The sequence below is a fragment of the Wolffia australiana genome, chromosome 7 (assembly GCF_029677425.1).
Source record: "Wolffia australiana isolate 7733 chromosome 7, ASM2967742v1".
In the NCBI taxonomy this organism is placed as follows: domain Eukaryota; kingdom Viridiplantae; phylum Streptophyta; class Magnoliopsida; order Alismatales; family Araceae; genus Wolffia; species Wolffia australiana.
The window spans coordinates 2,536,059-2,560,835 of record NC_135841.1 but is presented as its reverse complement, the minus strand read 5'-3'; the positions used below and the strand labels follow the sequence as shown (position 1 = coordinate 2,560,835).

Here is a 24,777-nt window from a genome sequence, read left to right as displayed (position 1 = left end):
ATCATTCAAGACTCTTGAAGATAATGATAATCGAGAAACTCACATATACTTCTACTATCAGATTCATCAGATTCATCATGTACACAATGCTGCTATGTACTAGGTTTGATGATGAATTTGTTATAAGTGTTACAAGCAGATTTTAGGTAGATAGAGGAGAGGAATAGCAGGTAGTAATGAAATGTATTGTAAAGTACTTGAGTACTAGAGATTTATTTCTAATTTATGGAGGAGAGGAGCTGAAGCTCCAAGGTGACCATAATTCAAGTTTTCAATCAGATCCAAATGATAGTAAGTCTATTACTGGTTTCTTAGTCACATTCAATGGACACACAATATATTGGAAGAGTTCCAAATAGAACACTACTTTGGAAACAAAGACAATAGCTAAAACCATCACAGAAGCATTCTGGTTGAAGTAATTCATCACAAAACTTGGTTTTGTTCCTTTGATCTCAGGACATATTCCATTTTTATGTGATAACAATGGTGCAATCACACTAGTGAAAGATCAACAGTCCCATCAGAAGTCAAAACACATTCTCAGGTGATTTCAATTGATTAGAGAGATCATTGAGATATTGTGATATAATGGAATTCCATCAACTGAATATATAGTAGACCCACTAAGAAAGCCCCTAGCTCATGATATGTTTGAGCGTCACTATAAAAAATGGTATTATTGAATAAGGGTGTTTGGTTTTAGTCCAAGAGGGAGACTGATGGATATTATGTGACTCTCAAACCACCATATTTTATTTAAGTTCATTGAAAGAAACCTTTTTCATTATTATACGATTGTGATGTTTATAATGAATTCCATGATACATCCAATGACCTAGTGAATTATGATGAGATCATAATATAATAATTACTAGTCTTTAACATGTATTCTAAGTATTCATATTCACTCGATACTCGAGACGTGCATTGATCTATCCTGATATTTTATTTATTCATTACTATCATATCCTACTGTTATTAGATTCTGGTGCCTTGATTGAAGTGGTAGAAACTCTTTTCTATGCAACAGAAACTATGATCGATTCCAGATTGATCTTTAAACCATCATACATCAAAAAGAGAAAAAATAACAGCAACTGTTATTTCATCGGCTTTTCCCCATCAGAAGTAGAAAGTTTCCATCTCTGGATTAACCTTGCTCTAGAGAATACTACATGAACCACACAATTTATAAAATCACTTAAATTGTGATAAATAAAAAATATAAATTAAAATCCAAATACGTGTGATAGCTATCCCACCTCACTAGATCCAACACAGACCACACTTGCCACAAGCCAAATCAGCCTTGATTCCACCCGCTACAAAAACATTACCAGCAATAAAAAAGAGCAGTATATGGTCTTTGAGAAACAATAAAAAAATTCACCAACTGGAAGACAATACTAGAGTTGAATCAGAATCAATCAGAATAAAAAAATATAAATTAAATTTTTTTCTTTTGGGATAAATAAGGCGAAAAATGTCACAAAAAAGAGGGCCCTTATCTGAGGCAGCAAAGAGTGACTACAAAGATGGGAAAAATGGCGTCCACATGCACATTCCTATCCCTTATCCTTTTCCCCACCACAATATATATACCCTCCCCCCACATCCCCTCTGCTCTTAGAACAGTCTCCCTCTCCAAGTCTCTACTCCCCTTCCTAGGATACTCATTAGCAATGGCAGCCATGGCTAGCGCGATGGTGAGCAATGCTGGCTTCGTGAAGGGGAAGCCCGCCATGGGAGGCCTCCGAGCTTCCAACGCCGCCGTTCAGCGCGCTGCCTTCGGCATTCAGTCGGGGAGAGGGCGAGTCACCGCCATGGCGACCTACAAGGTCACCGTCATCACCCCCGCTGGCGAGCAGAGCTTCGACTGCGACGACGATGTCTACATCCTCGATGCCGCCGAGGAGGAAGGCATCGATCTGCCCTACTCTTGCCGCGCCGGATCTTGCTCTTCCTGCGCTGGCAAGGTCAAGGCCGGCGGTGTCGATCAATCTGACGGCAGCTTCCTCGACGATGATCAGATTGGAGCGGGATTCGTGCTCACCTGCGTGGCCTACCCTACTTCCGACGTCGTCGTTGTGACTCACCAGGAGGAGGCCCTCACCAATGCTTGATTCTTCCTTTGATCGCGTCTTCTTTCTTGTTCTTCTTCTTCGTCACCTTGCTGTCATTCTATCAAATTGGGATATGATTTGATGGGCCATGATTGCTCGCTTCATTCTCTTTCCAAAGTTATCTGTCACCATCGAGAAGACCGCCTCATTTCACTAGTCATTTGGCAGGAAATAATCTGAAAACCGTTAATTCAAAAAAAAAAACTGTTCTACTCATCAATTGTGACTCCATTTTAAGTGTAGTCAACAAATGGAACCGGACATTTAAAACTAAAACAAAACACAATTGGGTGGATTTACCAGAAGTTTGGGATAAGTAGAGAGATAGATCAAGCCGGGAGAAGCCGCCACGTGGCAAAACCTCGTCCACAGACCGCGTCGTTGGCCTATCTCTTGTCCCCTTGTTATCTCCTCCACACCCCCCCCCCCCTTCTTCTACAGCCAGTCAATCGTCGCTACAGCTCGAATTCTCGCGAAATCCTCAGCAATGGCGGCCATGGCGAGCGCGATGGTGAGCAACGCCGGCTTCGTGAAGGGCAGGCCCGCCATGGGAGGCCTTCGAGCTTCCAATGGCGCCGTTCAGCGCGCTGCCTTCGGCGTTCGGTCGGGGAGAGGGCGAGTCACCGCCATGGCGACCTACAAGGTCACTCTCATCACCCCCAAAGGCGAGAAGAGCTTCGACTGCGACGACAGCGTGTACATTCTCGACGCGGCGGAGGAGGAAGGCATCGATCTGCCCTACTCTTGCCGCGCCGGAGCTTGCTCTTCCTGCGCCGGCAAGGTCAAATCCGGCGGTGTCGATCAATCAGATGGCAACTTTCTCGATGAAGATCAGAAGGGAGCGGGATTCGTTCTCACCTGCGTGGCCTACCCCACCTCCGACGTCGTCCTGGAGACTCACCAGGAGGAAGCGCTAAGCTCTTAAACCCTAATTCCAGATCTGCGTCGGTAGCATTTCGTTTGATTTTGCATTTATCTTATTCGTCTCACCCGTTTCGCTATGCTCGCCATCTTATTGTAGTGCTTCCTGGTTCATGAATCTGATGTTATTCTGGCTAAATCGTTCTTGGTTTGATCGGCCGAGCTCTGGGTTTTTGTTTTCTTTTTTCTGGGATTTTGTTGAATGCAAGGAAGAAGACGATGCTCTTCCGCGGAAGAGATAAGCCAGAGAAGATAACCAACTGGAGAGAGCCATAGAAAAGAACTGGTGAATTCCTCTGAAGGAGAAAACATGCCATGTTTTGGAGAGAAGGATTTAATGTTAAAAAAAAAAGAGAGGATAGAGAGGGAATTCATCAAGGTAGGGATCGTCATCCGTCAAACGTCCAACGACGCCGTGATGGATGGTGACGGTGACGGTTTTAGGGGTCCGTGACAGTGACGGATGACAAAGTGGTCGTGAAAGGGACGTGTCAGGGACATGACAGTGATGGAGTGCTGAGGATGCGTGACATGACGGAACGGCCATCACAGAGGATGACGGGCGTGAATATACATGTGACGGCTGAGATTTCACCACGTGATGCTGCCATTTAGATTTCCCAGCATTTTGCACAGAAGTCCCTGTTTTTTTTGCGCGCCCAAACCGACGTGCTTATAAATAACTGGAGATATACCCCTCCAATCAAGTAGGGTTTTATTCATGTCACCGATGACGGTGGCGCCACCACGATGACGGGGACTTGACGTGACGCCCTTTGGAGGGATGTGACGGGAACATGACAGTTTTTTTATATATGCTGGGATGCGTGATGTCATCCGATCTGTCACGTCCAAGGCGTCACATCCCGGACATGGCGTTCCCTGCAACAAGGTAAATAAGGGAACCTGCAATTTTATAGATGGTGTAACCTACTTTGAGGTAGCTTTTACAACGGATTGCCGAATAAGATTCTAGAGAGAATGATTGAATATTTGCATAAATGAGGGGATAGAGAGAGGGGACTTTGAAAAGGTACACATGATGAGCAAGGGACCCTACACTGACTAAGCTAATCCAATGGGTTACATGATAAAATTAAAGAGAAGAAGATTGAATACTTCGAATAACAAGAGGATGCGTCGGGTTCTAGGGCAGTGATTGGGATGAAAGTGAAACGAGTCATGTAATAGAACAGAGTGAACAAAATTGGTCTGGAACTTTCAAAATTGATGATTATATCACTTGTGCAGGGATCAGATGCGTGATTCCTTGGTTCATTTTGGGAGATGGGTTGAGCTGTTTGTGTCTCCATCCTCTAGACAAATTCACACTATCTTTGATATGTTGAAACTCTTTCTTCATCTTGACAAGCCCCATTATTGCAATTGTCGTTGTGTCAATGGCGTGATTGCATTGCATTGCATTGATGGGAGCTGAGAGGAGAAGATAGAATAAGGGTGACGGACCAGAACAATTCTGGTTTGAGTGAATTTCATTTTATGATGGTACAACTTTTATGGACATATTTGATAGTGTTTTAAAAGTCCCAAAAAAGTAAGAAAGATAGAAAATAACATTACATTCATCGATTATTTTTTAAAAATGAAATCTGATGATTATATTTGTGAAATAATGAGTTTAGATTAACATAACGAGTTTATGCACACTACAATGATTATGTTTTAGTCTTTTATAAAGACTCAAATGATTAAATCTATTTTAGAATGCTATTTTTCCTGGAATTTTGGTATCTTATAGATTTTTTATGAATAGATTTCATAAAATTAATTTTTAAAAAGAATATATCGTTTAAAATTTTTTATGATATCAAGTTTGTAAACTGAATAAATTTCTGAGTTTGCATGTATTTTCTGAAAGTATAAGTAGAGATAAATTGTTTTTATGGGGAATTCTTATTTTTAAAGATCTTATAATTTTAACTCTATTTACTTAATGGGTTTATATGAATTTAAAAATATTTTAAAATATATACTGGAAATCTTGCATGTGGACCAATAAAAAAAATGAGAGTTGGGAGTGATTCGAGTTGGAATCATGATATCTAGTGATGTAACACGCTAACACCGGGATCGTACGGCACGTGTTACAACACAGGCAGGATGGAGACCGAATGGAATGTAATGGAAATGCGATGCGCTGAGGAAATTTGGATGAGAACTAAAACTACATCCCGCTGAGTAGAGAATCGATTGACTAATGATTCGGGTAGACTGTCACGATCTGACACCCAATGACCCGTTAGACTAACTAGACGTCTAGGTAATAGGGGATACGATGTACCCAATGCGTCACCAACCTCCACTGCTAATGCCTTTGGAATCTATCCCTAATATCAACGATGAATTAACATCATCGATTCCTACCATTTCCAGGGAACGACAGTCATTTGGGATTTTATTGTCTCTCTATTTTGTAGTTTCTTATAGTAATCTCTTTTAAGAAAATATAGTCAGGAAAGGCAGTAGAATATTAATCACTATTTTATTTAGACAAAGGTAAAAAATATTAATCAGTATTTGATCAAAATGTCTTTATTTTATTTAGCACAAAATGAATTAATATGTTTCTAAAATAACTAATGGAAACTGTGATCCTCATAATGCATTCCATGATTCATATAGTCCTTACAATTATCATTATTAAGTCCATACAAATATATTTTATGGATTTACCTTAAACTATTTTTACAATCAGGAATATTTCATGTTCAATATTCTCAAAATCATAATTTCGAATTATTTTTAAATGTATCAAAAATTCTGAAATAATTATCAATAAATATGCATTAATTTATCATAAAATTTCTCTTCTTGTTGATTCTTTTAAAACTGACCAATACTAAATAAATTATTTTGTGTAAAAAGAATATTTAATTCATAACTGTATTTTAAATGTGAGAACTTAAAAATAAGATAAGAAACATATTAAAAATATCATATTGTTTCAAAAAATATTGGACTCCTTTGTTGGAGAGCTTGTCTGAGGAATGTAGTAAAATTGATAAATTCTAATTTGTTTGGAAGATTTATAATATAAATTTATAATTTGTTAGGATATAAGAAGAGATGATAAAGATTTATATCATATACATTTTTAGAAAACAACGTGAAAAATAGTGTATAATCAGAAGAGGAATATGTTGCTAAAATCAAGTTGAATGTGATGTATGCCATTTGGATGATAATTTCTTTTAAATTGGGAAAATAGTAATACAATGATATAAGCTTAATCTAAAAATTAATGTATGTTTGATATCTATGCCATTTAGGTGTTTTTTGTTGATGCTGATAATGATATTTATATTACTGAATATTATGACAATGATTAATGCTGAAGACAGTACGATCTAGATTAATGTGATGAATTTTTTTTCCTTTTGATGATGGTTATGATATATGGAAGGTGTGCGGTGCGGTGCAAAAATTCGCACCGACTGCGCAAATTTTTGACTGCACAATAAGCTCCGTGTGATGTGTGATGCAGATTTATGAAGAAATCCACATCGCACAAATTCGCACAGTTCATGATCGTCGGGGCCAGGGTGGCGCCGCCGGGTCGCTCAGTAGACGGCGATACCAAAAACACTCGTGATGGATCTTCAAAACTTCACTTTCTTTCAATCTACCTCTCTACAAGGAAGTGAGATTAAAGATAGTTTTTAGAAAAATATGAGGATCTATTTACATATCCAACCATACAGATTGAAAGAGGCAGTAAAATGAAGTTTTCTATAAAAATTGGCCCAAAAATATTTCTGGATCGTTAGACATTGTTATTTGGATCAGTCTATGCCTTTTCACTTTCTCTCTCCTCCAATTTTCTCTCTCCAATTTTGAAAAAGTCAAAGAGCAAATAAAAAATTCCACCAATATGAGTGAAATAGTTTCACTTAGTTCCTTTGTATCAGATATGTGGCATGCAAGGGGGGGTGGATCCACATGGAGGGATGACTATATTTCTAGGCAAATAAATGGTATAAATAGGTTTTATGGTGAGAAGTATATTTTTAGGATTTGCTAAGAATTGTATTTATATTCGAGCATTAAGAGAACCCATATCACTGAAAAGTAATTAAAATTTTTCCCTGATTTTATTTAATACTTTTAATTCAATAAATAAGAAATATATTCTTGTAGATGTTTGGAATTATCAGAATTATTTTCCTCCTCTATGTTTTTGTATTATCAAAATTTTAATTATAATTCATATTATTCATAAAAATTTATTGAATAATTTAACTAATCAAAATAAATAAATATTTTTTGGGGGCTGTGATTTATGGGAAACTTAAATTATTATTACAACATAAGACTTAAAGTAGAATCATAACACTTTCAAACCAATGATCAAATTGCCATTGTGTCAATTGAATCTGTGATTTCTCAATTACTAGATAGATATGTGTTGAACTGTTCATGTATTCAGCCTATATATGTATCCATGTGATCTCGAGCATAGTGTTCGCCCAACCGATATCCGCCCGTCATCCGGTATCGGACAACCGATATCCGATATCTGGGAAAAAATGCGACGGTGTCGGATATCGGATATCGGATATTGGTGGATATCCATCTAGAAGGGGTTAGATGGATATCGGTATCGGATATCGGGGGGTGAGGACGAATAGGGTATCGGACATCGGATATTGGTTTTCCAATATCCAGATTTCAGAGACGGATACCGGATGCCGGATATCGGTTTTCGATATCTGGATATCGGAACCGGTATCGACCGATAAAAATAAACTATATTTCACATTCTACCTGTTAGTTTTAAATGCATTGTATGGTTTTCAATTTCTGATCAATGCCCATTAATATATAGTGTGCATTTTTTTTTTCTTCCATATGGGATAACAGGATTCAAAGTTAATGTAAACTCTGAATCCCGTTATCCCACATGGAAGATATTAGAAAATTTTCTCTGTATAAATTAAATGAGGCCGATAAATTATTTAATATTAAAATAATATTTATATCTATTATCGCTATATTTTAAGAGCGTTATATATATAAATTATTTAATTAATGAGTACACCGTCCAATAAATAGGAACAAAAATTTCTATATCTTTCCATATGGGATAAAGGGATTCCGAGTTTAACAAAAAACCCAAATCCTTCTATCCCATATGGGAAAAATTAAAAATCCGCAGCTATATATAATAGTTGAGATGTATGACCACATAGAAATCGCTTCCAGTTCACCCGTGCCCACGTTATCTATGCGAAATGCGGGATATCTAATAAATAAAATTATTTTTATTATAATTCGATGCGGATATCGATTTTTGATATCCACATCCGATATCCGATATCGTCATCTGCCCCGTTGAGACGGAGACGGATGCCGACATCGAGACGGATATCGGCACTGTAGCAACCGATATCCGATAACGATATCCGATATCCGGATATCGAAAAAAATGGATATCGTAAAATGCCTTTCCAGTATCCGATATAGTATCTGTCCTGATACCAGCATCTGGTACCGGTATCGGGGCATGCGAACCCTACTCGAGCACATCAAATCTCATCCTTCATCTAGATGATCGCCATTATCACTCTCCCTTCGTGGCTTACATCATGTTGGGTTGTATAGGCCTAGATCTAGATGAAGACGGCAATTCCATGCAGCGTAAAACTCAAAACGGAATCCTAACAGCATTGACAAAATCATTAAATGAAGAACCTTTGCACAGATTTCATCTATGATACTGTTGATCCTCGAACAAGTGACATTGAGCTGCTTATGTGTGCAGCCTCTAGAAGTATCCACGTGGTCCTTGGCACATCGGATATCCTCCTTCTTGTTGAAGAGCCCCGCTCACCCTCTGTCGTTGTCGTAACGATGTCCCGATCACATTGGGAGTGAAGAGGAAGTGTGGGGGGAAAGGAAGAAGAAGGGGAATGCCCCAGAACAATTCTGGACTGGGTGAATTTCGTTCAGGGCCTTCACCTATTTATACTAAATGAGTATTTTTTCTTAAAAACCCCCCAAACTTAAGTATATCTTTTGACGCCTAAAAGACCATTTGTGTGTGATCCTCTAAGCCCATGTATCAGTTTAGTTAACTACTTGAGTGGCCTAATAACCTTTATTGGCCTTCCAAATTAATTAACTATATTGACATATAGATTAATTTATTTATCTATAAACCTAGCTGCTAGGATTCATTATAGAATTGGAACACAAATCTAGTGGATAGGATACACCATAGTGGCTAGGATTCAACTCTGTGGTTATACCACACAAAAAAGGGGCTAGGATTCAACTTAGTGGTTATGACACACACACAACTAGTGGCTAGGATTCAACCCAGATACTAGACAAATGAGAGTCTTATGTTATTGTGATAATGTTCTTATCTTCTCTATTAAAATATAATTTCCTAATAATATCACCTCCTCCAAATCCTACACAAAAATTGTAATTATGAAAATTTTATCTTCATAATGATTGGATTCTCCTTCTCTACCAAGGACAATTATTCTCAAAACTACCATATTAAATCCTAAATTTGATTTCAGCAGGTGTCAATAACAGATCTCGTGATTGGAATATAACATGGAATGACAGAGCAAAACTTTTGGTGATCATTTGAATCACAACGGGAAAATATCATTTTTAGTATTTTTACCTGTGATGGGGAGGAACAAAAAGTCCTATTTACTAATGATTGACCTGGTCTGGCAAAATAGATATAAGATGTTCTCGAAGATCTGTTTTACCACCACCTTTTGGTCATTTATTCTTGTGGCAACGGCTTCTACCTAACTAGACATATAGTCCATAAAGCCAATATTTCTACCTTTATAGTGAGCCAGTATCAGACAACCTTTGCCTCAAATGGATAGTAGTTTTTGCAATTATGAAAACTTACAACTAAAATTTTTAATCTAATTGTACGGTAAAATAACACTGTAAAAATATTATAATATATTCCATTGCTTCTCAGTTTGTGTGCATATTCTCAAAATATGGTCCAGCCCAAAATCAAAGAACTCAGGTTCTTCCCAAAATTAAAAATTTAATGCCCGGAAATAATTTGTTCCTCTTATTGAAATCTCAATCATTTTTTGTTTGACCTGTGAATAGGTTGTTGATTATTTTTATACCAGGGTGTTCCCCTAACTTGAACCTATAAAATATTCTCATGAAGAAAGAAAATCCAAGACATGTATGAATAGAATAGCTCAAAGTTAAAATTAAATAGATAGTTGGAAACCACTCTTTTTAAATCCACTTTTTATATCAAAATTCTTCAATGTAAATATTTAAAAACAGGAAGGCAGAATGATCTGAAGGAAAATTAACTTCTTACCTTACTAGTAAGAAAAAAAAAATTCTTAAGAAGATATGAATTCTAGAAAATTATTTGTGGTAAGTAGTTTAATTGAGCCTCTCCCACGGTTTTTATATCATGATAGAATTATTTCAGCTTCTTGTCAACCTTTTTTTCTGAGATTAATCGTACTAACAAATCAGAACCATCACATATAATTTCAAATGGAAGGTTCCAATTATATCTAAACTCCTCTACCAAGGACAACTAGTTTGATAAAATCAGTTTCTGCATTGTACTTTAAAATAAAATCAACATCTTCTAAAATAATATTATGAAGGGGTTCAAATATTTTAACAAATTCTTTTTAAAATAACATATATATATCCTTAAATTACCGAGGACCAGGTTATTTGTCTGACGACACGGCAAAAACTAATATAAGATTGAAATAAATGCATCAACTGGTGATTAAAAAAATAAACTCTTGTCTATGAAAATCTTCAAAAAATCTCCCACTAATTTCAAAAACATTTCTCTCATGCATCTCTAAAAAATTAGCAGGTGCATTATGAAGTCCCAAATGCATTTTCCGAAAAGAAAATGTTACAACAGGTAAGGAAATTCTAGTATTTCATTGTCATGTTCATGGAATGATATTTTAGTATAACTCTAGTAACCATTTAGAACACAAAAATAGTCGCGTCTTGAGAATTTTTTGATAACTTGATTAGTAAAAGGCACAGGCCAAGAATCCTTATTTTTTCTGATTTAAAGTTTTTTTCACCAACACAAAACCTCGACCATCTAGCCATACTTTTATAAGCCCAAATTTAATACTCTTATGTAGTCATTACCCACCAATATGAGTGAAACAGTTGCACTTAGTTCCTCTGTATCAGATATGCGGCATGAGGGGGGGTTGATCCACATGGAGATATGAATATATTTTTGTAGGCAAATAAAAGATAGACATAGCTTTCAGGGTGAGAAATAAAATTTTAAGATATGTTCTGAACATAGAATATGATCATAAAAACACTTTCAAACAATGATCAAATTGCCATAGTGTGGATTGAATCTGTAATTTCTCGATTCCTAAGAGATATGTGTTGAACTGTTCTCGTATTTAGGCTCTATACGTATCCATGAGATCTCCAGCACATCAAATAGCATCCTTCATCTAGATGATCCCGTAATTACTCCACTTTAGTGGCTACATCAACTGAAAAATAAGGATGGACACCTTAAGATGTTCACCTTGTGTCAATTTTGATCTAGGTCTTCATCTATTTATACTTGATGGGATTTTTTATAAAATCCCCAAATCAATAATTATGTCTTCTGCGTCCAAAATAAAATTTGTGTGTGACCCTCTATGCCTATGTATCAATAAAGTAAACAACTCCAATATCCAAATACCATATATCGACCACACTAATTCATTATATATATCGTATAACTTAATTAATCACAAATAAATATAACCCAATCAATTGGTTGATTTTTGTGCCTGTGAAGTGCCAAGTAACACCTTGTGCTCTAGAAGATATATAATGTTTCTCTCATGGAACCTTACTATCATCAGTTAGTGTGTACATATCATCCCTCCTAGAATGGCTTAGGGTATGATCAATTTTCAAAATCTAATCAGTCATCCCATTTAGTACTAATGCATGAGGAAATCATTGGAGAAATCTTCTTTGATACTCTAATGACTTGGCCAAGTAGTTCATCATATCATCTTACTTGAGTTGTATCCTCTTATGTCGAGGGCTGAGAATCCTATCTTGTCCACTCAATCATATGTGTGAACTTGTTGCTGCACTTGAGCAAAGACAATGTATAATTCTATGATTAAGAACTCACATAGTGAAAGTACAACCTTTCACTCACCAGATGTCTTTGGTGTTGTAGGTCTACGAACTACTTACAATCTAGTGATGTGGATCAAACTGAGCTATAATACAATTACGGGATTTATGCTAATAAATTCATTGAAGTAATACTATATTTAGTGTGTTCACAAACCATTATGGATTTGATCATACTCATCATATGATTGGAACTAGATAGTGCTTTCTACCAATATATTTTTATGTCCTTCGTGGAAATCCTTTTAAGTAAGAATATTGGAACACATGCTTAAAGACTAGTAATCAGCTTACTATGATATCATTACAATTCATGTAGTGATTGCTTGTATCCATGAACCTCTTCATAATAACAACGCTTGCACTTTAATGAATATATTATATTAATAAATAATGCAAGAGATATGGAATGTGTGATCGTCTTGCCAGCCATATATATTCTAAAACCTACTGGTATGCATTTTGATGAAGGTATCAGTTTAATGAATATTTCCATCAAATTTTATTGGTAGCCGAAGTTTCTGCATATATTCCTGATAATTTGCGAAAAGGTGGTGATGACCGACAACCTAGTAAAGGCAGGTGCCACTTGTAGAACTCTTCTTTAATCACAGGTAGGCAACTCATCCTATTGATTGATTTCGTGAAAAGTGTTAATTTACATGTTCACTAACCTAATCAATAGATAGAGTTGCATGAGTTACCAGGCTACACAGAATGTCCAATAATATACATAGTGCTTAATAATATTTCCAAAAAAATGTACACCAGTAGTTATAGAGCAAGTATAATCCCTTATCTACACAAGACTCCTTGATTGGTTCTGACTGATTAAGAAAACATGTATACCAGTAGTTATAATATTTCCCCATTTATTCAATTTTTCTTTTTATTTTACTACCGGCACCATTTACTATGAAAAAGATGACGACATAATAGAAAATTTTACATGCTGGGCACTTGTGCCACTTGAAATGATTCATTTGAGCTACTGAATCGTAGCATTTTCAGTTCCCATTACAAATCCCAAACTTCTGTTGAATCCACCCAATTGCGTTTTGATTCAGTTTTAAATATCACATTCAACTTGTCGATAATCGATGAAATCGCTCTTGTTGAGTAGGACAGTTTTCGGATGAACACAGTTTTCAGATTAGTTCCCCCCAAAATGACAAATGATGAACAGATTACCGCACAGAACATCAACGTCTTCGTGGGATTCAAGAAAAGAGAGAGCAACGTGCAAGCTTCGTCGATCAAACCATGTTCCGAAATTGGCAGAATCACATTTCGACACATCAGAGAACGAAAGCTAGCAAAAAAAGGCGAAGAACAAGAAAGAAGACGCGATCAAAGGAAGAATCAAGCATTGGTGAGGGCCTCCTCCTGGTGAGTCACAACGACGACGTCGGAAGTAGGGTAGGCCACGCAGGTGAGCACGAATCCCGCTCCAATCTGATCATCGTCGAGGAAGCTGCCGTCAGATTGATCGACACCGCCGGCCTTGACCTTGCCAGCGCAGGAAGAGCAAGATCCGGCGCGGCAAGAGTAGGGCAGATCGATGCCTTCCTCCTCGGCGGCATCGAGGATGTAGACATCGTCGTCGCAGTCGAAGCTCTGCTCGCCAGCGGGGGTGATGACGGTGACCTTGTAGGTCGCCATGGCGGTGACTCGCCCTCTCCCCGACTGAACGCCGAAGGCAGCGCGCTGAACGGCGCCATTGGAAGCTCGGAGGCCTCCCATGGCGGGCCTGCCCTTCACGAAGCCGGCGTTGCTCACCATCGCGCTCGCCATAGCCGCCATTGCCGAGGATTTCGCGAGAATTCGAGCTTTAGCGACGACTGACTGGCTGTCGAAGAAGGCGGGGGAGGGGAACAGATAACAAGGGGAGAAGAGATAGGCCGACGAAGCGGTCTGTGGACGACGTTTTGCCACGTGGCGGCTTATCCTGGCTCGGTCTATCTCCTACCTCGTGGTCTCCACGAATCTCCGCCGTTGTTCTCCCGGCGGGCCCCACCGCCGGTTCTAGAAAGTTCCGTCAACTGGCCTGTTATTGGGCCGCTCTTCTTGTTGGTCTAGTCTAAGATTTTGAGTTCCATGATGGTGAATCTCTCTGATCCCCTGGTCTGGGGTTCGGCCGCCGTCTTCCGTCACGTCTTCCGTCACAGCACGGGTGGGAAGATGACGATGTGACCGGAGTCGGGTTGGGAGTCCGTTACGGAAGATGTGAGAAAAAAAGAATGTAAATTGGCTTTTGTTTAGAGTTAAAGCTTTAAGAATTTTTTTTTTTACTTTATGAAGGTGATAAGAATCTTTAAAAAATGATACCATATAAACCCAGGTATTAGGGCATCAGTATGTGTATCCCCCGATGATTCGAATACTCATGTGAACCATTTATCAATAATTTACTTTATGAAGGTGATAACAATCTTTAAAAAAGGATACCATATAAACCCAAATATTAGGGCATCAGTATGTGTATCCCCCGATGATTCGAATACTCATGTGAACCATTTATCAATAATTTACTTTATGAAGGTGATAACAATCTTTAAAAAAGGATACCTTATAAACCCAAATATTAGGGCATCAGTATGTGTATCCCCCGATGATTCGAATACTCATGTGAACCATTTATCAATAATTTACTTTATGAAGGTGATAACAATCTTTAAAAAAGGATACCTTATAAACCCAGATATAAGGGCATCAGTGTATGTATCCCCTCATGATTCAAATACTTATGCAAACCATTTATCAATAATTTACTTTATGAAGGTGATAACAATCTTTTAAAAAGGATACCTTATAAACCCAGATATTAGGGCATCAGTGTATGTATCGCCCAATGATTCGAATACTGATGTGAACCGTTTATCAATAATTTAATAATGCAACAGAAATGCTCAAAAGAATCTACTTAAATAATGCTTTAGTGGTGAATTTTTTAGGAATTATGATACACCTAGAAGGCCTATACAAGTTTTGGGAAGGAAAATGACACCAAATGTTGTAGCAAGCAAGTAAAAAATTACATACCTTTTATTTTTAAACACACTCAAATGTAAAGAAGGCTATATGGGATGGTTAGCATTTGTTTTAACATATTTTTGTACAGTATAAGTTATCCTTTAAAAATCTTAAATTAAGGATGTAATTGGACTATCTCATTCAATGGAAAGGTAATAATGGTCCCATAATTTGTTCAAATGATGTTTTTTTCAAAATACATAAAAAGTGACCAGGTGTTATGATTTTTCCCAAATAAATACATAAAAAGACACATCATTCAAATCAAAACATCATTAAAAGTGTACCCAAAAATATCCTTTAAGGCTCCCTTCTTCAAGCATTGGTGATACAAATATCTGGTGAACTCAAAAGTTGGGGTATTAGTTCACAGTATATACTTGTATTAATCAATAAAATTTGTAATGCCTTAACACATAAAATAATCCATATAGCTAATGATGATTAAGGGTCATCTCTGTAGGCAATAAATATTAGGGATTGATCTTATGCCAATAGTAATTAGGAGATGAGAAGATACATTTTATAAAATAAGAAATATTGTGGCACGAGAAGAATGGTAATGATATATATATATATATATATATAAATAATTTATTTATAAAATTAGAATAAGGATTTAAGGAGTGATGTTAAGTCTACCACTTTTTTCCTAATTCATCATTGTCTACAGCCTAGGTTGTCACCATCCTGCACACCTCCACCAAACTCTTCCAATCTTCGGCGCATATCCACCTCAGCTGCAATGCACATCATTTGTTCATGCTCTGACACTTTTCAATGCGTATTTCTCACCATCTTAGTCACATCCAGTGGCATTATTTCACTCATCTCCTCCATTCTACTCACAACACCACAATCAATCATAACACGGCACTGCCCAAAGCATTGGTTTGAGTTAATTAGGCTTTTTCACTAGAAAATTTTAAAAATTACTAAGGTTCTCCAACAAATTTTAGCGGGGTATTGTAGTTATTAATTTCCCAAATGAAAAACTACTAAAATACATTGGCCTAAACTGTCACGCAGATAAGATATAGAGACCATCGCTGATATGTTCAGAGACTCTCTATATCTTAATGGAATTTCCCAGGAATGGGGACTTTAAGAAATCTTCCCTTGGACGTTGACTTTATGAAGTTTTCCATCGAACAGAGACTCTCTATGACTTTTATGAAGTTTTTCAAAACTATTCATAGAGGGGACACCGTGCTTTGATAACACACATGAGTCATTCTTGAATTACTTTCGCTTTCTTCTCCTGCTCTTTCCAAGTGGTGCTTCTAGTGAGACTATACTGAGAAGAAATCAGCTTTCTAATAGGACAGTTCAAGGCGATGGTAATGATATGTGACATTCTAAAGATCACATGGATATGTCAAGGTTGAAAACATCTGAGTGGCTTGAAGATACTCATTCAAGGAACCAATAATTCTAAGTTTGATCCTTGCAAAGGCGATATGATCTATATTTTTGGTTTTAAGATCCCACAAAATGAGCTTGAATCAAGTGCAATGAAGCCATGAATTCTCAACAACAGTCCGTCCCTCATGCATCGCCAACATCCCCCCACCCATCGTTGTATGGATTGTATTAATGTATACCATGATTTCAATTTGTAAAAATAATTACAAAAAATGATTAAATAAACTATCTCATTAATATTTCCAGAAATAATTAATAATATTCATAACATAACTATTTATAGAAAATATAAATGATACTTCACGTGTTTAGCATTGCTAGCTTTTATGGGAATGACATGTACGGCAGCAACAACTCTGAGAACTAAGGCAACTCAATCGATGATAGCTCTAGCAGTAAGGGTGGCTCCGATGGTGTCATAATAAAGAGAGGGAAAAACGTAGAGAGAGTACAAAACGTTGGTTGACGGACCAAAAATTAGGACTAGAAATATCCTTTAAGGCTTTTGGTTTGTAAAATAATATTGATAATTTTCCTCACAAACGCAAGGCAAACAAGGGTCAAATCCATAGGGAGCGAGTATTGCTTTAATTCCTTTTTTTTTTTAATTTCTTAGGAATTACACCAAATTTAATAAATAAAAATAGTAAACTTTATTTAAAATAATTATGGACAGTAGTTAAATATATTTATCCAAATTTATAAAAAAAATTTAGATTTTTTTGAATTCTCTGGTGAAAAAGGCTAATCAATTCGTATGAAGTACCTTAGCCGGTGCTTTGGCAACGACATGTGGTGGTTGATAGTGGTGGCATGACTGGAGTAGAATGAAATAAGGAAATAACACCCCTAGATGTGATTGAGATGGCGGCAGATACGCAACGGTGAGCATGGGAGCAAGGACAAATGAGACGGATTCATCGTCACTGGTGGCGAGAGAACTGAGGCGGATACAAACCCATTGATGTAACACGAGAACGGCCGGGATCGACGGCGCGTGTTACGTCACAACAATGCACGAAAGATGGTATGGATGTAAATGAATGATGTGATTTTAAGAAAACCAAACGAGCCAAAGGTGAACAATTCAATACGCCCGCGAATAGATGAATAGGAAGGCAGACTCTAGGTGACCCGTAGGAATTCCCGAACAATACTACGACGGAGAGGCGTTTTATGGCCTCAGAATAAGATAGGGAGCGACGGCACTGGGGGAGTAATAATACTGAAATGCACCAAGGATCACCCGAGTTAGGCGCGCGAGACCGCCCACTGAGGGTACGACCGTGCGGACACGGGTATGTCGGGCCGGCAGGCCTCACGCGGCGGACCGTGGGTCGGGGTCGTCGGCAGCAACGAGCTCCCTAGAGAAAGCTAGGAACGCACGATGCAGGGCGCGTCGAGGGAAGCGGCTGCTGGCACAGAGTTAGCCGATGCTTATTCCTCAGATACCGTCATTGCTTCTTCTCCGAGAAAAGAAGTTCAGGACCCGTGGGCCTTCTACCTCCACGCGGCATTGCTCCGTCAGGCTTTCGCCCATTGCGGAAAATTCCCCACTGCTGCCTCCCGTAGGAGTCTGGGCCAGGTGACAGGGGCGAGCTTGATGCGCACGGAGATGGGCCGATCGGGATGGGTAGCCGACGATCAGAGGGCTGCGCGCGGCGATCTCCGCGCGGGCGCGGCCGGACGGGGTGTTCCGGCGATGGCGTAGGCGAGGAAGCGGCACCATCGAGCGGCGAGGCGAGGGTCTCCTTCGGCGAAGCGGCCGGAGGTTCAGCGGGAGGGCGGCGGCGTTCGTTTTCCGGCGACGATCCACCCCCAGATCTAGATCTGGCGTCGGGAGGTAGACGGGCACTGGTGTAACGAGCTTTCCAAAGAGGGAAAGGAAAAGAAAACACTGCACTATTTCTTTCTAAAAAAACAACCAACGAAGACAAACAAGATAGAGGTTTCTTTCTTTCCAACTATCTATTCTTCTCCCTTGGGCATACCTTCCCCTTATATAGGGAGGAAGGGTGCCAAGGGACCACCCTTAGAGGAGGAAACCGTCGCGAGACGAGGTCCTCCTCTTTACACGTATTTCAAAATAGAAATGAAAACATGGACGAGGCCCAAAGCAACGGCCCAGTCCAATTGTTCTGAACATTACACGTAAATGAAATAATAAAGAAAACTTACGGAAGATCACGACGAATACTTGAATCCTGGATCGCGTATGTCGGCACGAGCAGCTGGAAGTGGTCGGGCTCATCTAGTGTCGGTGTCGGCGTCGGCGCGATGGTCCCCCATCACCCATGAGTGGCAGAGTTCGGTGGAGGTGTTGGGAATGTTGAAAAACTAGGTTATCGACGATGATAACTAGGAAAAACACAAAACACTTGATTAAAAAAATGAATAATACACTAACCTCGTCCTCATGTGGTCAATGGCTGAGCGATATTTTTTGTTTATGTATCTTGTTATGATTGTCACTTCTTCAATCTTTCGCTCTTGGAATGCAAGAATGGACCCAAACGAGGTTTTGAATGAACAAAGGATTTCAAAGGATTTAGATTCTATCATCTCATTACTTGGAACACAGTTTTCATGGAAGGAGACACTATTACAAGTATAGAAATATGAAATAATTTCATGAAAAGTAAATGAATATTCATGCACTTATTTTTCCATTATTTATTTTAGTCATAAACAACACATGTATGTCGAAAACAATGTCACCATATTCTTCTATGAACAGAAAATAATATCCGAGATAACTACATATTATAGAAGTAATATTTTAGTTTGATATTTGAATCTGATAATCCAATATTTTCAAATGATATCTGGTACCAGTATCCACATAGTGAGAAGCTGTCAGATGCAGATATCAATCCAGATGCCTATACCAAATATCGATATTTGACTCTGATAATCCAATATTATCAACAACAGATTCGGATAAATTTATCTCTCCCAACCCTGGATGGATCAACCAAGAACTGGTAGCCCCCTTAAAAACACATTTATTCGCCAGGACCAACTCCTTTCCAAGGTTCATATTTGATAGATGGGCCCTAAGACTCATTCATGTTTCTTTGCCCTATTTCAATTAGACAGTTGAACCAAGCCATTGTACATTCAAGTTTCTGATAATGTTGGACTCCCCCATAGTTCTGAAAGCATTGAAGACGAATGAATGGTTAACCACCAAAACAAGTTTCCAATCCAACTTCTAACACTGTTCGTGGAAAGACTCACTTGAATGCCCATTTTTGTAGGAAATGCTCATTCGGACTACGATTTGAATCTGATAATCCAATATTTTCAAATGATATCCGATATCAGGATCCACATAGTGAGAAGCTGTCAGATGCAGATATCAGCCCAGATGCCTATACCAAATAGCAATTTCCATATTTGCAATACCAGATTCTTTTCGAAGAAATGCCAAAGTTTCAATGAATGATCTGATCAACCCACCTCATTCTACCCAAAGTTTGGGCCCTTTATTCTTCTTCTTTTCGCGTTCAACTTCTTCTAGGGATGGGAAGGTTAGTGTTGATCGACAAATGAACACCCAAAAAATTATATAGTGTTCATGTTAGGTTCATTCGCATGTTCGTTAGCATGTTCATGTATAAGTTCAAAAAAAATATCTCTAATTGTTCATTCGTCATCAAGAAACAACAAATTTCCACTCCCGAATTTTGGTGTGGCTTCAAAATTGTGCATCAGAACGTTAAAACCGATGTTAGCAACCAAATTTTGGGCCCCAAGTTTCTTTCCAGCCAACTTTATTGAATATTCCTACTAATAATTCACCACTCTTTTACTAGCTTGGTCAGCAGGCTCCAATCTTGTCTCCACAGGCTTCTTTTCTAGAGATTTGGACAAGTGATTGATTATGAGTCGTTTTGGTGACAAACTTCCCCTTCCGAGCACATTTCAAGTCCAATTAGTGCCAATAATAGTCCAATTTCTATTCTTGATCAACAGTGGAACTTGGCCAATTCGGTGGTTAATCCAATATACTAACAATAGATGGCCAATTTCCACTGCTGATCAAGAGTAGAACTTATTTGATGCCCATTATGATTGATCGAAAATGTAATTTTTTGGGCCTTTATTTTGGCATTCTAATATTTCGATATTTACCACAGGCGACAGTGGAAAATATCATGAATACTACTAGATGTTTCGGGAAAAAGGAAAAAGATAAAACAAAAGAAAGAAAAATGCCTCATGAAAAGTCTGAAGGCTGGCTGATCAGTGGATAGACTGATAGATGGATGGGTTATAAGAGATGGAGAGATGGATGGTAGGATAATACGTACAAAAGCTGGAAATGAAAAGAGAATAAGAGATAGATGCACAGATGTTTTGATAGACTGATAAAAAAGTAAAAGATAGACATCCAGACAAAGAATCTGATATGTAGATAGTCAGAAAGGTGGACTGAAATTTATGGATGGATAAAAAGCTCAATAGATAGATAAATAGATAGCTTGGTAGATGGATGGACAGATAGATGGGCATAAATAGAGACGGACAGAAAATAGATTCATTACTGACAGATAGATGGATGGATGAATTAATAGATAAGCCGATTTTCGTAGTCTGATTAAAGTGACACTTAGTTGAAGATTCCGTGAAATCTGTTCTCTACACTTTCCTCATTCATTAGATTGAAATCCACCATTCGTTTGGATGTCACAACCCCTCTCTTTTGGATAGTAAAATTTTCTATTTTCCTCATTACATATTTCATAGATCGACCCATTGAACAAGTATAGTAGACTTACGCATTCCACTGCATGAGGTGGAAAGAGATGAGAGACTATGGTGCTGACGATGATAGCAGCTTCACGCAGACGGCACATATCTCTTACTTCTCTGCTGCAATGTCCCCAATTGTTTGAGAAAATCTGATACAGCAGTAGAGTCATCGATGATCTGTCGCTCACAAAGCCATTCTTCTTGGAGATGGACATTTGCATCTCTGGATTTCAGAACAATCAAATAAATAATCTGAAAATAAGAATGCTCAAACGATTCTTCATAAAATTTTAAAGTATTTTAACAATCAGTAGATTGAAAAATAGGGGAAGACAGGAACCTTCTAAGACTTAGAACTTTGTAGTTCCGCCGCAGGTAATCAGCATATTTATTAAGAGCATCCTGGGCAAACTGCTTGCCCACTGTCCTGACCGCTGCTGTATTCAATAAATTTTCCAAGGATCCGTGCTTTTTCAAGAGTTTCACAGCAGTTTTGCGGCCAAAACCAGGAACAAATTGCTGAATTCCAGGGACGCCATCAACCTGATCTCCCAAGATGCATCCTGGGAAGTTTATAATAAGACTACAAGGTAGAAAAATATGTGAAGACAATAAATGATGATCCTGTCTTTGTAAGAATGAGTAAATAACTGATGAATGATACTTTTTCTTATTTTTTGTGTTGTGTCGTGACAAAAGAAAAGGTTAGGTTAACAGAAAACTTCAAATGATTTAATCCCTAGAATAGAGAAGATGTAGAAGTAAATCTTGAAAAATGATTGATATAAAACATTAAGCACTCACGAAGACTTAAATCGGACCGTGGGTCACAGTCATATTGGGCAGCATAATGTTTGAGAGTATAAAAGGACCACCGTCGGAGCTCAGGCACTGGCATCACGATCTGGAGATTTTCAGAAATCAGTTGCTTGAAATCTTTGTCGGGCGAGGCGATAACAACGCGGAATCCCTTTTGGAGAGCTTGGTCAGCAAGCGTCGCCACCGTGTCATCAGCTTCATAACCATTCACCTTTACAACCTGCATTTCTTAATAAATTCAGTATCAACTGCTGCAAGATGGGAACTCCTGCAAGTTAGGAAGGACAGTATTTAGATTTAAAGGCAATAAACTTCTGCAGGCTTGATAGGCAGAACATTCATGATGAAAAAGGTAATCACAGAATGGTGAAATTTCAAAATACTGTTCTCCGTCCTCGATGATGATGAGGAAAGCTGATGACATGTTATGATCGTCCCTGTCACTTGTCCATCCCAGGATGTGGATTCTCATCGTCACTTGTCCATGACTAGAATGATGATGAACAAATTGTCTTCATCTCATTATATTGGTGGATGAGGATGAAGATGGAGGGATGAATCCCCTCTACTCTCTACTGTGAGCTTAATGCACTTGTTCGGGATGATGAAATGTTGATGATGTATCAACGTCATTATCAAGGTCATTTCTCTGATCCAGGATGATGATCATGATGCTGCTGCTGCTGCTGCTGATGATGATGATGATGATGATCATAGTCTGATACGATCCTTGATCTAGGCTCGTATTGGAGGGATGGTAGAGGGCGAGGTAAGGTAGAAGTTCCCGGGGTAGAGAGGAGAACGGGAATGGTCGGGGGAAGGCTGAGCTGAGGGGGTAGGGATCGGCCGGGGGCAAGCTGCCTGAAGACGCGGTGAAGTGGAGACGATCGCGAGGACGGGAATCGTAGAAGGGGAGAGAGAAACCAGACCTAGATGAGGAGAGGGCCATGACAAGAACACTTCTTCTAACTTCTTCTTCACTGCCCTCCTAAAGGAAGGCCATCCCTATTTAAAGGGAAATACATAACAGCAAATGACTAGAATGCCCCTGTGGGCTAACATGACGATATTATCCCTAGATAGGTTGAGGATCCTCTCAAGGATCCTATCATAGTCCTTGCTCATCCCCACTCAGATGACGATAACAATGACGGTTTCGTTTTGGGATGGTAGACACTATTCCAAAACCTCCAGAAACTCACAAACTGTAGGGAAAGAAGAACTCTTTGATGATTTCATGACACATAATAGCGCAGTAAAACACTTTAATTATTTTTAAAAAAATTCTTTCAAAATAATAATAATAGCGCAGTAAAAAATTCTCAGAAAAGAAAATGGTTTTGAGCTCTCAGGATGAAATGATTTTTTGCAAGAATCTCAAGAAATCAGGAAATTGCAAAATTCTAGAAACCTGGTAGACGATATTTTCATAGATAGTATCTTGCAAAAAAAATTGACGCAAAGGTTATCAGAAAAAGCCGAAAAAAAATGGCACTCCGAAATGTTTTTTCTATCAAATGATTTCCTCACAAAGATAGAGAAGAGTCAAGAAGGGAGACGATAACACTAACAAAACAAAAAAATTATAGCTCCCACAGAGACTTTACTATTTGGTGATTCTATCATACCTGATAGAGCAGCAAAAAACTTCTCCTAATGGAAGAAATGAATTTTTTTTTTACATTCTATCATCCTACTCGATCCATTTGACCAATTAACAATTCTACATCCGCGCACCATGCCAATCAAAATTCAACTTTATCAGATATGAGGGTCACCCAAAAGTTAGAAAAAATGTCTGCAAGATCATCACACACCGGTACGTGGCAATTCCGGAGAAATTCAGAGACTTGAAGCTCAGCCCACTGCGGCCCAGTCCCCAAGAACTTCCTCCTATGAGCTTTATACGAGGGGAGCAATCTCTTCCGATAATCATTCCCATTTTCACCGTCAAAAACCTAAAACAAAGTAATATTTTATACAGCAGTTGCCCAGCAACATCACTCTAAAATTAAACAAATTCACGCGGTTACAAAGAGACGCTTCCTTACAGCAATTACTGGGTCCGTAAGGCTGACTTCCGAGAAGAAAAGGGTAAGCCAGCGGGAAAAGGAATGCAGGTCAAGCCTAGACCCGTCATAGCAAATAGGGTTAACATCGAGCAGGAAAACTCGTTTAACCTTGCTTTTCGCGGAAACCCGGGAAGATAGATTGCGACTTTCGTCGATTCCAGCGAGTCGATGAAGGAAATTCTCAGCCGACGATGAAGTTTCGAGAACTTGCCGGGCAGGAAGACGAGTTATCGTCGACCAAACGGCGATTCTACGGCGAAGTAGAGATGAATCTGGAGAACGCAGTTGGATTGGGCAGCGGGGCGAGACGATTTCATCGTGCAGAGCTTGTCGAGCTCCGGTGGCGCTCGCTAACATCTCCCGCTTGCTCTGCCAAATCTGGCGACTGTGGAAGGTTTTGTTTGTGCGAAATCTTAAGAATATTTATAAATTTTTAATAAATC

General features: G+C 38.6%; 2 protein-coding genes and 2 pseudogenes across 3 annotated transcripts; 2 read left to right on the top strand and 2 right to left on the bottom strand.

The window, feature by feature from the left end:
- Window positions 1–1,626: 1,626 nt before the first annotated feature.
- Window positions 1,627–2,230, top strand: LOC144706204 (ferredoxin-A-like). Its single transcript, XM_078579145.1, has one exon. The coding sequence runs from the start codon at window positions 1,686–1,688 to the stop codon at window positions 2,124–2,126; it is 441 nt and encodes a 146-aa protein (XP_078435271.1). The 5' UTR covers window positions 1,627–1,685; the 3' UTR covers window positions 2,127–2,230.
- Window positions 2,231–2,550: 320 nt separating this feature from the next.
- On the top strand, window positions 2,551–3,186 carry LOC144706205 (ferredoxin-A pseudogene; annotated as a pseudogene).
- Window positions 3,187–13,475: 10,289 nt separating this feature from the next.
- LOC144705320 (ferredoxin-A pseudogene) lies at window positions 13,476–14,092 on the bottom strand (annotated as a pseudogene).
- Window positions 14,093–18,093: 4,001 nt separating this feature from the next.
- On the bottom strand, window positions 18,094–24,724 carry LOC144705489 (5'-3' exonuclease family protein). Of its 2 annotated transcripts, XR_013582048.1 has the most exons (6): window positions 24,314–24,724; window positions 24,080–24,220; window positions 22,248–22,482; window positions 21,784–22,006; window positions 21,470–21,666; window positions 18,094–19,043 (listed from the first exon to the last, which is right to left on the bottom strand). XR_013582048.1 is itself a non-coding variant. In XM_078578195.1 (5 exons), the coding sequence occupies exons 1-5, from the start codon at window positions 24,689–24,691 to the stop codon at window positions 21,531–21,533; spliced, it is 1,113 nt and encodes a 370-aa protein (XP_078434321.1). In that variant the 5' UTR covers window positions 24,692–24,724; the 3' UTR covers window positions 21,312–21,530. The 2 variants fall into 2 exon arrangements, 1 of the variants encoding a protein (XP_078434321.1); XM_078578195.1 differs by lacking the exon at window positions 18,094–19,043 and having other exon boundaries at window positions 21,312–21,666.
- Between the last annotated feature and the right edge of the window lie 53 nt (window positions 24,725–24,777).